We start from the raw sequence: 16,112 nt of genomic DNA on the forward strand, positions 1-16,112 counted from the left end.
AATTATACACTTCAGTGTACAGAATACCAGGTGTACCCTATATTGTTGGATGAGTTTAAGTCTCTTCGTGTTTCTTTTAAACATCTATTTATTCAATTATGTATAGAAATTGTATTTTCATTTTCATTTTTGTCTGATTAGTCATAGCACAATTTTTTGATTTCTTAATTAAATTAATTCAATGTTTCTGTCATGTTTTCTATTGATTTAATTTTACTCAGCCTATGTTATTTGCATTTTGGTAACACTTTCTATTATGGTGTCATAAATGATTGGTAAATAGTCTATAAAACAGATAGGAACCATTCATTACTCCATTTATACATTTTCAATAAACATGTATGAGATATCATTTATCATTTATAAAACAAAATTGAAAGAAAATTGTGTTTTGGTAGCTGCCAAAATAGTATTTTGTTTCAAACCTTTATTATAAATAATATATTTTAAAGGCTTATTGATCATCTATAAATGTTTGTAACTGTTTTATAAATGATGTACCAATCTTGCATTAATGACACTGTAATGTAAAGTGTTAGTTTTTTCTATATAAGCTCCATTTTAAATATTGACTTTACTGTTTGCTTTACACGGTTCTCTTCCTTGTGATGAGTAGTTATGGATACCTGATTATTATCTTTAATCTCCTTCCTTACAGTCATAATAACTCACTGAACATGAACTCTTTCTCTACCCTCCCTCCAAGAACAAGCAACTGGCATAGTCTAGGTGTTCTTCACAATAATTTCAGTTCCCAAAGCTGTCTGCAGGATCCTGAATATATTCCTCTGGTTGAGGAAGGCGTAGTAGTTCCACAGGTGTTCACACAAGCAATATTCACAACATTTTCTAACAAGTGATTTCTAACAAACTAAACAAAGCCTTTCAAGATATTCTCACATTTCTTCAGTTGCAATTTTTGGTACAGTCACAGACACAGCACAGAGAGGCCTAAGTGTCTCACAATTATACTGTTCACATCTTTACTCTTTCTAGCACAATCCATCTCCAATATTAATCTTTTTTCCCTGGTCTTCATGTCAGACCATCTCTTGTACTTTGTTGGATACACCTGACCTGAACGCCAATGCTGAGCTCCAACAGAAACTGTTCTGTAGAGCCCACACACAAGGGAAAAAACACCACATTTTAAGTAGTGTAATTACAAACCACATGGTGAAAACAATTACAAACAAAACACAACAGTAAACCAATACGTAAATAGTTACCTCAAAGCCCTATAAGCAAATCAGAAGAAACACAAGAGTTTTAACATCTCAATCTTGCCATCATCTACTGTAAACTTAAATTAAAATACAATATCTCTGTAGTGACAAATGCACAGCCACAGTTACCAGCTCCCAACTCCATCATATTGATTTAATGAGAGTAACTAAGCTCAATCCCAGCAAATCGTATCTGCTATCACCTTTTATTTTTAATTAGAAATATTTGTATAAGCTATTGCTTTATATAAAGTTTTCATATCTTGGAAATATTTGGGTACATTTCTTAGAAGCCTCCATACCTTTCACAATATGTACACGGGCCGTAAACTCTAAACCATCTGAACTCTATAGCTGACTATACCTATAAACTATAGCTGCTAAAATTGTGATGAAACCTAATATGTTTCAGCAAACATATGGAATATGTTTATGGAATATGGAATATTGTGACACTCTGCTTTCCTTTTAAACACTAGCATTCTTTTAAATATGTTACACAAATGTTTGTAAGTGTTTATTAAGTTATGTTTTTTTTATTAGTCATTCGTTGCTCATTGTGTCGTTAGATCCATATTAAAGCAATACAAATATAAACATTCGTGCTGAATCAGTTGTTTTCTGCAGTACAATATTTGTTCCTATACAGTCTAAACACATTAGTGTTTAATTTGTTTATTGTTTCAATTTAAATTAATCTAGTTTATTTCCACTTCCACAGTCTGTATCAGTTAAGAAAAAAATATCACACCAGTTTTCAGAATAAAAGTTTTGATAATGTTGCATTAAAAGTAGGTGTTTATTCTTTATATTTAGTGAACCTGTTTTGCATTCCAGACTTTTGAAATAAAAGCTATCACTATTGTACTGTACATAGAGTATACACCATAATGTATGTAACTCATTAGCTCATACTCGTGAAGAGTATATTTTCAAAAGACTAATAAATGAATGTCAAATATTATCAATATTTAGAAATAAGTGATTATTAATAAAGACAAATATTGAATATGAATTTGCGTATATTGCGATATATTTATATGCAGTAGCAATTAAATCATTTTTAAATGTATAATTACAGTAATCTCACAAATATCTGCCCTTAATGAGTACAATTAAATAGGCTAGTCTGAATTCCAATTCATTATTTAATAATTTTAATTTATACCATTTTATTAGATTTTCTCCCATGTCATTTTCTTCCAAATAACTCCTCATTGTTAAATCCCCCTTCAATTTCAATGTTCAAGTAGCTGTTTATGTGGGTCATCAACTCACTTTTGACTTTTTCTGTAATATTCCATAGTTCTTTGTAAGTTCATTTCATGCCAATTGTGTTGATTTCTTTGTATTTCTGCAAGACCATTCATACATTATCTTTGTATTCCTGAGTTATTTTCTAGTAGTTCTACTTGTAATATTGAATTTAAATGAGTAAATTAAGCAGCGATTTTCTAAACCCACAATCACTTACTTGCTTATTGATTAGGCAGAATATCAATTAGGATGCTAATAACCATCCAGTATTCAAAGTAGCATATTGGCATTTGCAATAGTAACTTTTCTTTCTGAAAGATAAGGAGCAAATTGTTTAGCTATGGCCTAAAAAATGTGTATACATATTTATGTACGTATCTGTTTGGTTCAGTCTCTCCATTTGACCCTCACTATGCCTGAATTGATGACAATGTGTATTGTCATATGGCTTGTATTAGTCTGTTAAAAAAATGTCCAATGCATATGCATTACAGTGTAATCATATACTAATACCTGTAACATATGCCAGCTCTCACAGTGATTAGTTGTTTTTTTTTCTAAATTGAGTAGCTCTCAGTGTTTGCTTATCTTTGTAAAACTGTACTGGATCCATTATGAGGCATAATTCTTTTTTATGTGTCTGTATAGCATAATATAATATAGTGTTGTTTGAAACCATCACCGTGGTTTGCTTCAAACAAATGCTAAGTGGAATTGCATCAATACATCTTTAAAAAGCAATATTTCAGTAAATTAGTTTACAGACTTTCAAACGTTTAATATGCAACATGAATAATAAATAATAAACAATGTTTTTCTATTGTATGAACAGTATTTTGATACTTGATATAATAAGCTATGTATATAGATATGTATTAGATTCACCAATTTGACTCCTGTCTACTCTAACATGCTCCTCTGAAATTGTACAAAAAACATAAAAAACTATAGCTTCTACCTATTCTATTTAGATATTAAAACAATATAAGCTATACTTCAAAAGACACCAGTGTTATGGTCACAATTCCCCAGTGGTTCTCTAACCTGCTTCAGTATGCTTTTCATAAAGTGCATAAAGTGTTACTCTGCCTTCATAAAATATAGTTTTATGTTCATGATTTAATGCTTTGAAAGATGCAGTGGCTGCGCAGCACTTTCAAACTGAGGCAAGACTTCAAAGCATAACTGTATGTAAATGTGTGGTATTATTCGAGCAAGCCCCATTATGAAATACTTGATGGGCTGAATAAATTGTACTTACACTGAAACCATTTTGGCAGTCCACCAAGAATATAAAGGTGACACAAAAACAGGCAGTGTTTCCTGATATTGGATGAGTGTTGCCTTAAATTAATAATGATAAGGTTCCCTTTAAAAATATATAAATAATAATAATAAAAAAGAACATAGCTCTTCTTCAGAGACTGGAATCATGGCTTTCAAAGGTGTCTGAGATTAAAAGCTTTAGAAGTGTATAAGTATGATTTTTTTTTTTAGTTTTTTTTACAAAAGAGATTCATAAGTGGCTATTTTATGTTGTTTTTCACAGCCAAGTGGTTAATAATTCATCTGAGAAGAGATTTGGCATGTCATAACTCCTTGGAATGTATTTTCAATGCATCATTTCCTTTTTCATACTCCTACAAACATCAGTCCCAGATGAAAAACATTTTAAGCTAGGTACATTTTTCTACTTATCAACACAATAAAAGAACAATGAGAATATACACATTATGTATGTTTTGATGTTGATCTTTTTACACAACTACACAAAGAAGGATATTGACATGTTTTCTGCCATCTAGAACATTCTGCATCCATTGGGTATATAACACATTTTATCAAAAACACACTATGCCTCTTGGGGAATTTCACCCATACAAGATGTTTTAAACCATTAATGTTTATCCTATATAGGCTGTTTTATGGGCAATACAACAAAACCTGTATGATTAGAATGATTAATTCTACACATTGCAATCATTACTATATAGAAGAGATAAATTACCAAATTTCCCTTGCAAACCAGATAGAAATAATAACCTAGAGGTAATTGCTTGGTTGCCTCCTTTAAAGGTAGTTATTCATAACAAAGCACACGCAGGTTATTTTATACAGATTGTTTACAGTCTCATAGGACTTTCAGATTTTATAGATTTTTTCCTTTAATGGTAGAGGGGACAATATGTGAGAATATGTGTGAGAACTCTTTCTTATCATTAGGCTAAACCTTTAGATTTGTGGAATCATTTATATTTTTTGGGGAATCATTTATATTTTTAATGCAACAGACTATAAACCACATATTATCTCGAGAAATTCATATAAGCAGAAAAAAGCATGATAGCTGTCTTCTTTCCACTATCATCATACAATGCACTTTGGTACAGTGTAACCTGGACAGAGGCACACACTGTCGAGATACAAGTTGATACGACACAAATTGCACAATATTATGTTTCAGAAAAGCTGCCTTTGTTTTTAAATCTGGTATCAAGTATCTAAAACTATGAAAAAAATGTATTCAATCTTGATCTTTGTTTGTTCAAGTACCGAACTACATTCTATAAAAAGCCCAGTATTGCTCTTTTAAGAAACAGAAATGAAAAGCAATCACCTAAAACGTGACATTTAATTAGGACTGTTTTGCTCACGGCCTTTTAGAATCAAAGGTAAAACATAACCTGGTGAAAATGCAGCTCCTGATTTGATGTGCATCACAGGGTGACTTTGAACCGAGCTAGCAGAACCTCACAATGAGGGAGATAAAAGCTGTGTATTGGCAACATTATGTTTGGCACGTTTCAAAAGATCAACGTCTGACTTTAAAGTGGTCACTTGTTGCAACACGGTACAACTACAAACCAGCTTTTGTCACAGATACCACTTGACATCTGCCAGCGTAAGAGACAAAAATAATCCAAGGTTATCACTAACATGCTGCTTTTGATTTGATTTGATTGGATTGTTTTTATTTTACATTTCCATTATACAAACCTTTCTTTTTCAGTGCTTCAGGTTGGGACAGTTGCCATTAGTTCTTAGTTTTAAACTAATGAAATATCTTGGTGTTCCAGAACAAGAAAATTAGCTGTTTCAAAAACTATATTTTGAAGTCAGATTTCTAAAGACATTGCATGTCCCTTGATTTTGAAAATGTCATTAAATCCCATGGAACTGAACCTTTTCAGTCTCAGTATCACAGAGAATAGCATTTAATTCTATAGTCCGATAATTTTGTTTGCCTAGTTCTGCTTCAGAAACCTTGTATGCTTATCCAATTTTATTTTTCCAAAAAAATCTGGAAATGGTACACACTTAGTTTTTCCTTTGATCCAGCATGAATCTATTTTTGCATATTTATTAATATGAGCTTTACAAACATTAATTTCAAGAATAAACATTAGTGTACAATGGGAAACTAAGCTAGGTAAATCATATTCATATGTTGGATTTGGCTTCAACATGTGCAAAGTGATTATTGCTTTCCCTTTGCATTTTACAGCTTATTACAGTGACCAGAGACATACTTTCTAGTTCATTAATGTGCCTTGTAATTTGTCCATTAGTAAAAATGTCCACCAGCTGTCATTCTGGAAAATGTTTATTTTCAGTGACATGCAGAAAACGTTTAATTTCCTTCAAATTTAGCACAGAAGCCCACCTTTGTAAAGATGGCTATATTTAAGAGTGTAGAACAGATATGTTGAGTAGGTTGACCTGATATGATATAGCAGTGTTTCTCAACCTGTTTTAAACCACAGACTGGCTTACAATAGTCTTTCTCCTTTGAGTACCACTTAAGTTAACCCTCCATAGCTGTCTCTCGTAGTATCTCCCTAGTAGTGTGTCCCTGACACAGAGGGCTTGCTTTAGGGAATATTGCATGTAAATAACAACAGTTGACAAAATAATAACACAACCCTTTCTCGTTGATTACTGGATACATAATGACTAGAAAAGTGTCACCGTTTTGTCAAAGAATGACAATGCAATAACTTGACATGGGACTAAAAAAACATTTCATCTAATTTCTCAGACCTCCCCAAAAGTGGTTCACCTAGTACAGGGAATACATATTTGAACAAGGCTGTTACATCAGTTCAAAATCAGACAAAATCATAGAAGCAGCAGCCCTTGCGCACAGATAGTTGCTCAAATGTTCTTCACTGTTTCACTACCTACTCACAGCCCCCACAATTATATGATGGCTGAGCCTGTTTTATAGACACCAACCAATCAAAAAGGGGATGAAGGGCTGAAAGTGAAATGCGCAGTGTTATCTCAGCAGCCAGTCTGTTACTGTATTTTGTTTTCTGTGTTTGCTAAATGGCTACAGTAGCTGGGGATGCTGTTAGCATTTGTGTTTTTTTGTTTGTTTGTTTTGTTTTTTAAGATAATGCACACAATCTTAAGATAAGTTACACCAACCACAGGGGGTGCTCACACAGATGGAGCAATTTAAGAAAAAATCTGAGCATTGATTTTGGTGCATAAAAATACAGTGAAATATATCAAGTTTTCTAGTAGTTTTACCCAGTTGTAGGTGTAACAAAGGTATATATATATATATATATATATATATAATTCTTGTTTATTTGTTTATTTGTTTATTTTCAATCTGTAAAGCACTGTGTGGTAAGTGCACTTTACTAAATAGAAATTGATTGATTGATTGAATTTATTCTTCTTTTTAACATGTTATTAATTTAATTAAATAAGCATCTTAACTAATTTGTCATTGTGTTTAGATGTGTCAGACTCACTGCTCCACCGTTCTGGTGTCACGCAATGGTCAGCACTATTCCACAGACCAGAAATTGAGAAACACTGATAGGGCAAACTCGATCCATGCTATACTCACTTACTTAAAGTTGTTCCACAAGTCTTTGAAAATGTTGTCTTCTGGTGTGCACAACATAAATAAACAGTTTGTCCTGTTCGGAAACATATTAATAATTATTTATAGCGAATTCGAAAGGGAAAATGGTTGCTGTGACTCAGACACACAGATCAAGTTATGTTGATTAATTTATTTCCCCCTCTTCCCTCAGGAGGTGAAATCCCCTATACTACACTGGCCACTCGGATGATGATGGGAGTGTGGTGGCTGTTCGCTCTGATCGTCATCTCGTCGTACACGGCCAACCTGGCAGCCTTCCTCACCATCACACGCATTGAGAACTCTATTCAGTAAGTCCAGTGTCCTGGGAGGAAGCCCTACAGTGCTTTCTGTCAGTTATATCTCTGTTGTTCCCAAAATGGCTTTTATAGATAGATTCATTGTCTTACTTATATAAACACCACCCCCACGAGACCAGGGTTGTTGAGATTAGGTGAAATCTGAAAATTAATTAATAAATAAAGGTATTCTGGGTATTATGGTCACATGCTGTTTACTTTCTGATAGAATGCAAAATACAAACCGCTTGTGTTAATAGATTTTTTTTTATAAAAATGTATGGTAAAAATATACACTCACCTAAAGGATTATTAGGAACACCATACTAATACTGTGTTTGACCCCCTATCGCCTTCAGAACTGCCTTAATTCTACGTGGCATTGATTCAACAAGGTGCTGAAAGCATTCTTTAGGAATGTTGGCCCATATTGATAGGATAGCATCTTGCAGTTGATGGAGATTTGTGGGATGCACATCCAGGGCACGAAGCTCCCGTTCCACCACATCCCAAAGATGCTCTATTGGGTTGAGATCTGGTGACTGTGGGGGCCAGTTTAGTACAGTGAACTCATTGTCATGTTCAAGAAACCAATTTGAAATGATTCGACCTTTGTGACATGGTGCATTATCCTGCTGGAAGTAGCCATCAGAGGATGGGTACATGGTGGTCATAAAGGGATGGACATGGTCAGAAACAATGCTCAGGTAGGCCGTGGCATTTAAACGATGCCCAATTGGCACTAAGGGGACTAAAGTGTGCCAAGAAAACATCCTCCACACCATTACACCACCACCACCAGCCTGCACAGTGGTAACAAGGCATGATGGATCCATGTTCTCATTCTGTTTATGCCAAATTCTGACTCTACCATCTGAATGTCTCAACAGAAATCGAGACTCATCAGACCAGGCAACATTTTTCCAGTCTTCAACTGTCCAATTTTGGTGAGCTTGTGCAAATTGTAGCCTCGTTTTCCTATTTGTAGTGGAGATGAGTGGTACCCAGTGGGGTCTTCTGCTGTTGTAGTCCATCCGCCTCAAGGTTGTACGTGTTGTGGCTTCACAAATGCTTTGCTGCATACCTCGGTTGTAACGAGTGGTTATTTCAGTCAAAGTTGCTCTTCTATCAGCTTGAATCAGTCGGCCCATTCTCCTCTGACCTCTAGTATCAACAAGGCATTTTCGCCCACAGGACTGACGCATACTGGATGTTTTTCCCTTTTCACACCATTCTTTGTAAACCCTAGAAATGGTTGTGCGTGAAAATCCCAGTAACTGAGCAGATTGTGAAATACTCAGACCGGCCCGTCTGGCACCAACAACCATGCCACGCTCAAAATTGCTTAAATCACCTTTCTTTCCCATTCAGACATTCAGTTTGGAGTTCAGGAGATTGTCTTGACCAGGACCACACCCCTAAATGCATTGAAGCAACTGCCATGTGATTGGTTGTTTAGATAATTTTATTAATGAGAAATTGAATAGGTGTTCCTAATAATCCTTTAGGTGAGTGTAGAAACATAGAAAATGTAAGTTAACATAATGTGTGATGTCAGATTGTTTGACAGTTTGGCAAAATGTTTGGATGAATAGTTTCTATAAAACACTTGAGTTTATGTTTTTGTTGCTAACATAGGTATTCCCTTGACTAGAGTGATAGACCCTCAAGCAACATCACAGCTTTTGTGCATCCCAATTCAGTTAAAATGCTAAATTGTTTACATTTAAATAAAGTTGAGAGATTACTGAAAATGTATCTTTTTAAATTACCTTTTTTTTACTAGCTTTTATAGACTGTTTCAGTGTCATGGACTCTCTTTCTTAGTTTGTGGTTGAGTGATGCTATCTTAAAACATATTTGTATACAGATAATATGACATTTTAAAAATTTCACTTTTTAATAAAAATGAAAAATGGCTTGGTATTCCCAAAATCTCTACCCAGTTCTATTTACAATTCCACTAGTTTGCTAGAAGTGATAAAAAGAAAAACAGACCAACTTACAGCCGTGGCTTGAGGGATTTGAGCCAACCAGATAGACAGAGTACCTGCCAGACCTGGTGGTTTCACGTAAACAAACAAACAAACAGACAAAGTATACACATGGAAGTAGAGAGAGACTAGGGATTTTGTACATACACACATTTAAATAACACACTCACTGCGCAGAACTTTCAAAGTCCCATTCCGGGCCGGCCTGAGTCTCAGGTTCAAATCCATGACAACTAATTTTTATACAAATTTAAATGTCTTTCTCCTACAATCTTAAAAGTTCTGTATGTATGTTATGCATATTCCTTGGAAAGTTTGCAATATCTCCCTTAAATCTGAGAGGAATATAAATGTGAAGATTTTTATTCTGTTTCTACACTTTTCTTCAAAGACTGCTGACATCAGAATACGCTTAAATACATGTTCCTTTCACAATTACTTCACATCAGCTGTAATCTCACAGAATCTTACACCAACTTTAATTGTATGGTAGGAAAAAGAAAAGGTACTGATTATAATTTATCTAGACATTTACAATTAATAGTCTGTCACTTGGTATGCATATACTATAATGAAAATGTATTTTTCTTAAAGGTAGTGCCAATTTGTAGATGACAGGACATGTTTTACAGCTTAATGGATTTTACTGATGAAGCTGTTGAAGCTACGTATTTGCTTATATTACAGTGCTTTGTTACAGACAAACAGTACTTACACTTAATGTGTGAAAACAGATTAATGCACAGAAGATTAATATGAGGGTATTTTAGAGTAGTGCTTTATTAAAAATGCACTACATATTATGCTGGTTTTTAGTGGCTGTTAAAAGTTGTAAAATAAGAAATTGGTTCAGAAAGCTGGGTTTTGTAAATGTGTGTGAACTTTTCATTTCCCAATTTTGTGACTTTTTTTTGTAATGCTCCTTCAAAAAAACTTTGAAATAGCTTTAATTTAGACATCTTGTAAAGAGAATGCACTTATGCTGCAGTGGTGTCTTGTGAAAAACAAATGTCTGCTGCTCTCTACCATTCATTTGGCTCCATTTGAGAGACTGACATTCTCTGTCAGTGGAGCTATTCATTTCCAGTGCATATTTGCGTATTGCAAATTCTATCTCACTGCTGACACACTGAGGCATGTCCTGACAATAATGAGGCAGTTATATCAGACTAATGATGATCTCGCTTTCAGGCCATCATTTCCATAGTGATATTGACCTGAGCTGGAATTTTGTGGCAAATTTCAGGAAGTGGACAAGTAAAGCTGCAGAAGAGTGAAGGGTTGTCCGGCATGGTGGCAAGAGTGGAAATTGCAGCCCACATAATGCAGGAGATAGTGTTGTTCCTTCAGTTGCAAATTAATGGTGACTTTATTGACAAATGAAACAAATGACAAAGGAAGGATGGGAATCCATTGCCGTTTGAAACTAAGCTGATTCTGTTTTGTTTTGCAAAGTCAGAAGAGATGACTGGTTTGCCGTTGAGCCCCAATGCAGGCTGTGCTTGTCATTGTGGTTCTACATGGATAGAAGAATGAATAACATTTGTCTTTTTGATATGGTGATAGATACAGAGAAAACATGGATGATTCATTTTAATTTAAGGATAAAACTAAATATTTGGTGATCCAGTCACACACAAATATCCGATGACAAACATAAGTCACTCCCAAAGTGAAAATCAAGGACATTTGGAGATTGTGGTGCGTTGAATAGCCAAATGTTGGAAGAGTTCCGTCAAAAACACTGGAAAACGTCCCCTGAAATGCTAAGGCACTGTTAAGTTTAATGGACTAAACTGCTAAAAATATCACTTTGGGCAGACATTTGCATTACCTTAAACTCAAATTGTGAATTATTCAGGAAGCGTAATTACCGAGAAGGACAACTTTTTTTAATCAACAGCATTTTTACTACACTCAAAGGAAGCCAATTAATTATCAATTCTGCTTCAAAACACTACATCTAAACAGACTGTCCCAGAATGAATAATAATACTTTTTTTTAAATGGGTGAGTTTTTATATAATTCCTTTCTGAATATTGTTCAACTTCATGTTGTGTGCAGATGATTAAGGCCAGTGTGCGGAGATAAATAAACCCTGATCAGACACTGTCACTCTTGACAGCCTGCTGCAGCTCAGGAAAGGCACATTTGCTGGATGGGTACATATGTGGCAGCTGAGTTTAAAAGAGAATTTATAAATAATGGATTGTGAATTGTGCCTTCTTTGTGGAAATGGGCACCCAGGTTGAAGCAGTTTTAACTGAAAATCAAATTCAGTTATTAAGTTATTAAAATGATCCTGGAAGATTACAAAAGACAAAGAAAAGATATAGAACTTTATTCCCACCATTGTTTGTTTTCACTGACTGAGAACTGACTGCTGTAGAAGCTGTATGTTTAGTTTTTTTCTCCTAAATGCTGGAATAGAACATTCTGGTTAACTCTGAATAGTGGTATATCAATTAAGTGCTTGCACCTGTTGAAATAGACATTTCTATTCATACTATATGCGCATGACTTATAGTTATCAAACCAGATACAGACCAGAGGAAGTCTCAAAGAAGTAGACAGCAATGTCCCAAACAAGAGGTTCAAGAGAACTGATGGACTTAGAAAGCAGGCACATAGTTAACCAATGTTTGGTAGAAGCCAGAGGGATGCTTTCATATCACTACACTATATTCTGTTTCTGGCTGTCGACAGGGTGAATATCCAGTTCAAAAGAAGCCAAACAAAGTTGTTAATGCTTGCCTCAATGTAACAGACATATTTTGCTGTGAAGGAGTTTTGAAAGCAAACCCCAACAATCACATCAACAAGATGAAAAGACTGCCAGGTTTCAGCTCTGCTACCTTGCCAGTCATCACAAGTGAACCCTATTGGGCTCATCTGTTACCTGCAAGAAAGTGACAAATCAGCAGTTCATAAATCCAAGCAGTCAGTAGTTAGGTTTCCATCCAGGCTTTTTTTGCGATAAACGTCCTGTTGAATAACAAAACTTCACGACAGGCTTGATGGAAACAGCAAATGTCATTTGCATTTTGTAAACATCGACCAAAAGTTTTTACGTTCGACAGAGTTGGATTTTTCATACATGGATATAGTCAGTTATGCGACAAATGCCAGTGGAAACGGGTTTTATAATGTCTTGTCAAATAAAATTTGGTCAGGTGTCTTGGAAGGAAAACAGAGAAGAAACATTATTTTATGCACTATTTTATTAAAAATGAATGCTAAATGTGATGTGGGGGTTTTAAGAAGTTGTTGGAATAATTGTAGTTGTATTTATAAGTAGGTGTATTTTATCAATTTACAACCTCTTTACAGGTTGTCAGTAGCCTACTATACTGTCAATAGCCTATAATAATAATAATAATAATAATAATAATAATAATAATAATAATAATTGGCTAGTTAAAAGTCACTGTTTAATGATTTTATTATGATTAGTTTTATTTTTATTATGAAATATGACGTACACGCCACAGAATCGTCTTATCTCCTGCCAAGTCAATTTGTTTTGTCTCTCCCACCACTCTGTACCCTGTGCAACTGGCTACCTTTTAGAGAGCAAAGGCTATGTGCATATACTGCAAATGTAAGAATTGTTGCACAAAACATGTTCCATAAGTGGATGGAAACCTAGCTAGTGTACACCAGTATCAACATATACAGAATAAATGGTGGCTATGCAAATAAACATTGTTGGGACAGAAAAATAAGATTGTTACTGGCCAACATCTAAAACGATTGCCATCTGGCACATAAGATGGAAGATATCACAAATTTAAATTGAAGTGTGGTCTTGGATGCTTAGATTCTATTAATGTTTTATTAACATTGTTCTTTCAAATGTAAGACTACTAAATGTATGAGGATTTTGAATTGTTTTGTGTATCAGCTTGACAGAAGGCGAAATAAATGTACATTTACAAAATTCATGCATTTGGGGTTCATATTCAGTAGAGTGATTTTTCATTTAAAAATACACTCATAAATCTGCAGTATAATTGTAAATAATCAGCTTAGGGATGTCTACTAGTGATATACTTAATTGCCCTTGCAGTCCATGCAACTTCTATAATCAGCAGAAATAAAGCTACCAGCAAAATGCTAACATAAAATTCACTACTTTTTATTATTGGATGTCATTATGAATTCCTGTGTAGATTGCTTGGTTCTAGTTCCATGCAGCTAATTAGGATTTCCATAAATTTCAATGTATTAGCTTTAATGTGTAAACATTTTTGGGGTCATTTCAGCAATAATTAGGCCTTAAACTCCAAACCCAAAGGCTTGTTGTTTTAAAGATGAGGGATGTGCTCATTTTATCCTTCAGAGAAAACCTTGAAATGTTTATAAATGAAGCAATGAAAGAACTCACATTTTCTAATTAGATGCCGTGTGATATTTCACAAATCTAGTTTATAAGTCATTTAAGATGGTGGTAGTCAGCTCCTGTATTTTGACTTTTATGTATCCACTATTTCTTACCCATTTCTTCACTGTGCATGCATTGGATCATGCTCTGTCCCTGCTTCGACGTAGAACAGCTTGAGAGGTTTACAGCCCTTCAAAAAGCAAATACTCTTCCCAAGATTAACATCCATTCATGGCAACATTAAATAAACTGTGAAATCCATTAATAAAAAGTGTACTCTTCCTCCTTATTTGCAAAACGAAAAAGGTAATTAAGAAGACCTCCCAACAGCTCTTATTCTGAGGGTGATTACTACAGATTTCACAGTAGCAGTAGTTCAGGTGCAACTGATATTAGTCTTGTTTAAGAGTTATGTTCTGTGTCTTTTCCTCTCATACCTTAAAGAATCTTACTTTTTGTTTAGTAAACTGCCTTTGCCGATTTGTATTCTCTATTCATTACTCAGTCTACAAAGTTCCCAGTATTAAACTCTTTGGGGTAATTGAAGCAATAACTAAGATAAAATACAATCCATCTCAGATTAAAGAAACACAGAACTCAGACAGAACAGAAACCAGGATCCATAGAGTTTCAGTTCCAGTTGGTAAGTTACTACTTTAATATTTCATCAGTCTAGTTCCTGCTAGTTAAAGGTCCTAGTTTCAACACCTACATAAGCTATATGTAGTTTGCAATATCTTTGATTTTGCATTTCCATATTTTTTATTAAGAATTTACTACTTAATTACTCAGATTTTGTTTGCTTTTCAATCTATTTTCTATTAAACATGAGCTTTGTTGTTAGCTTGGAAATAGTACATTCATTTTTAAGCAATATTCAAGTCCATATAAAATATTAAAAGATTGGTTTGTATATATTATCAATGTTGTTATTTAATTTAATTGATACTACTGTTTCAAGAACCTGGTGAGAACTCGAAAACTGAGAAATTCAAAATGAACGTGGAAATTGTTTTTTTGAGATTGACACTTGAATGGGGTTTGTGTGGGAGGGTTATCGTCTTGAAAAAGAGGCCGAGCCTGAAGTGTCATCGCCATGTCGCCTATGACATTCTGACATCAAAACCATGAAATTATGATGTTCTTTGGTGTATGTTTCTCAGGGTACAGTTATAACCTTTGATATGTATTATGTGCTGATTATATAGCAAAGCCCTATTGAGAGTTGTGAGTGTTTAATTAATAAGGAGACGAAAAGTGGGAGCAGAGTGAAGGTGAAGGTAGATGGAGAGGTGGAGCGGAGGTGGCGTCGGATGACAGAACAGAAAGGAGGTTTGAGGAGGGAGGCATTGGGAGCAGTCTCTGGAGGAGGTGGCATTTGATTGTCATTTGATTGAGGGGAGTAGGAAGGAAGATGAGCCACAGGAAATATGCCAAAGTGGTTCCCATTAGACATTGAATGTTTAAGTTGCCTTTAAAGTATGTGAAGGAATAGAAAATTAGAGGAGAGGAAGAAGTTGAGCTCATCTTGAAAGAGGGGCCAGGAGGGGCTCGGGGTATAGAATAAAGTGGAGATGTTTGTGCAGGAGGAGAGCAGTTCGACAGCATTACACTCATTTTGACAGAGAGTGGAGGGATCAAGAGGGACACTGCCTAACTGGAAATGGTAGAAAGCCAGTTCTCCCTATCATGAGGAGGCAGATAGGGTGGAAACCAAGAAGCTGCTGTGGTGGTGATATCTGGAGAAAGCAATCTTTCACACAGCTAGAAAGTCAAGTCAGTCAGGGGGATGAGAGGCAGAGAAGTCTTGGCCGACTTTTTGCAGTTGCAGAGTACGCTGGTGAGAGCACAAAAAGTATGAGCAGAGCAAGGGGGCAAGGAAGCAGAGATTAGATTTGAGGTGTAAGATGAGTGTTGGTGACAGAGAGATTGAGAAAGCAGGGATCAGCGGGAGATAAGGATGGCAGAGAAAGCAGCCGAGTGACAAAAATAGGCCAGGCAGGCTGCAGCAAAAAAAAAAAAATGCATGAGTGCTTTAAAGGGAAGGAAAACCAGAGGTGAAATATAGT

The 16,112-nt window shown here is 35.0% G+C and overlaps 1 protein-coding gene across 1 annotated transcript in view; it reads left to right on the forward strand.

Annotated features, from left to right (window-relative positions):
- Positions 1-16,112, forward strand: part of grid2 (glutamate receptor, ionotropic, delta 2) — a 219,984-nt gene that overhangs the window by 126,864 nt on the left and 77,008 nt on the right. Inside the window, exon 11 of the mRNA XM_066711696.1 lies at positions 7,538-7,676. Coding sequence (XP_066567793.1) covers positions 7,538-7,676 — 139 coding nt within the window. The remainder of the gene's footprint in view (positions 1-7,537; positions 7,677-16,112) is intronic.

The sequence above is a fragment of the Amia ocellicauda genome, chromosome 8 (genome assembly GCF_036373705.1).
Source record: "Amia ocellicauda isolate fAmiCal2 chromosome 8, fAmiCal2.hap1, whole genome shotgun sequence".
Taxonomy (NCBI): Eukaryota; Metazoa; Chordata; class Actinopteri; order Amiiformes; family Amiidae; genus Amia; species Amia ocellicauda.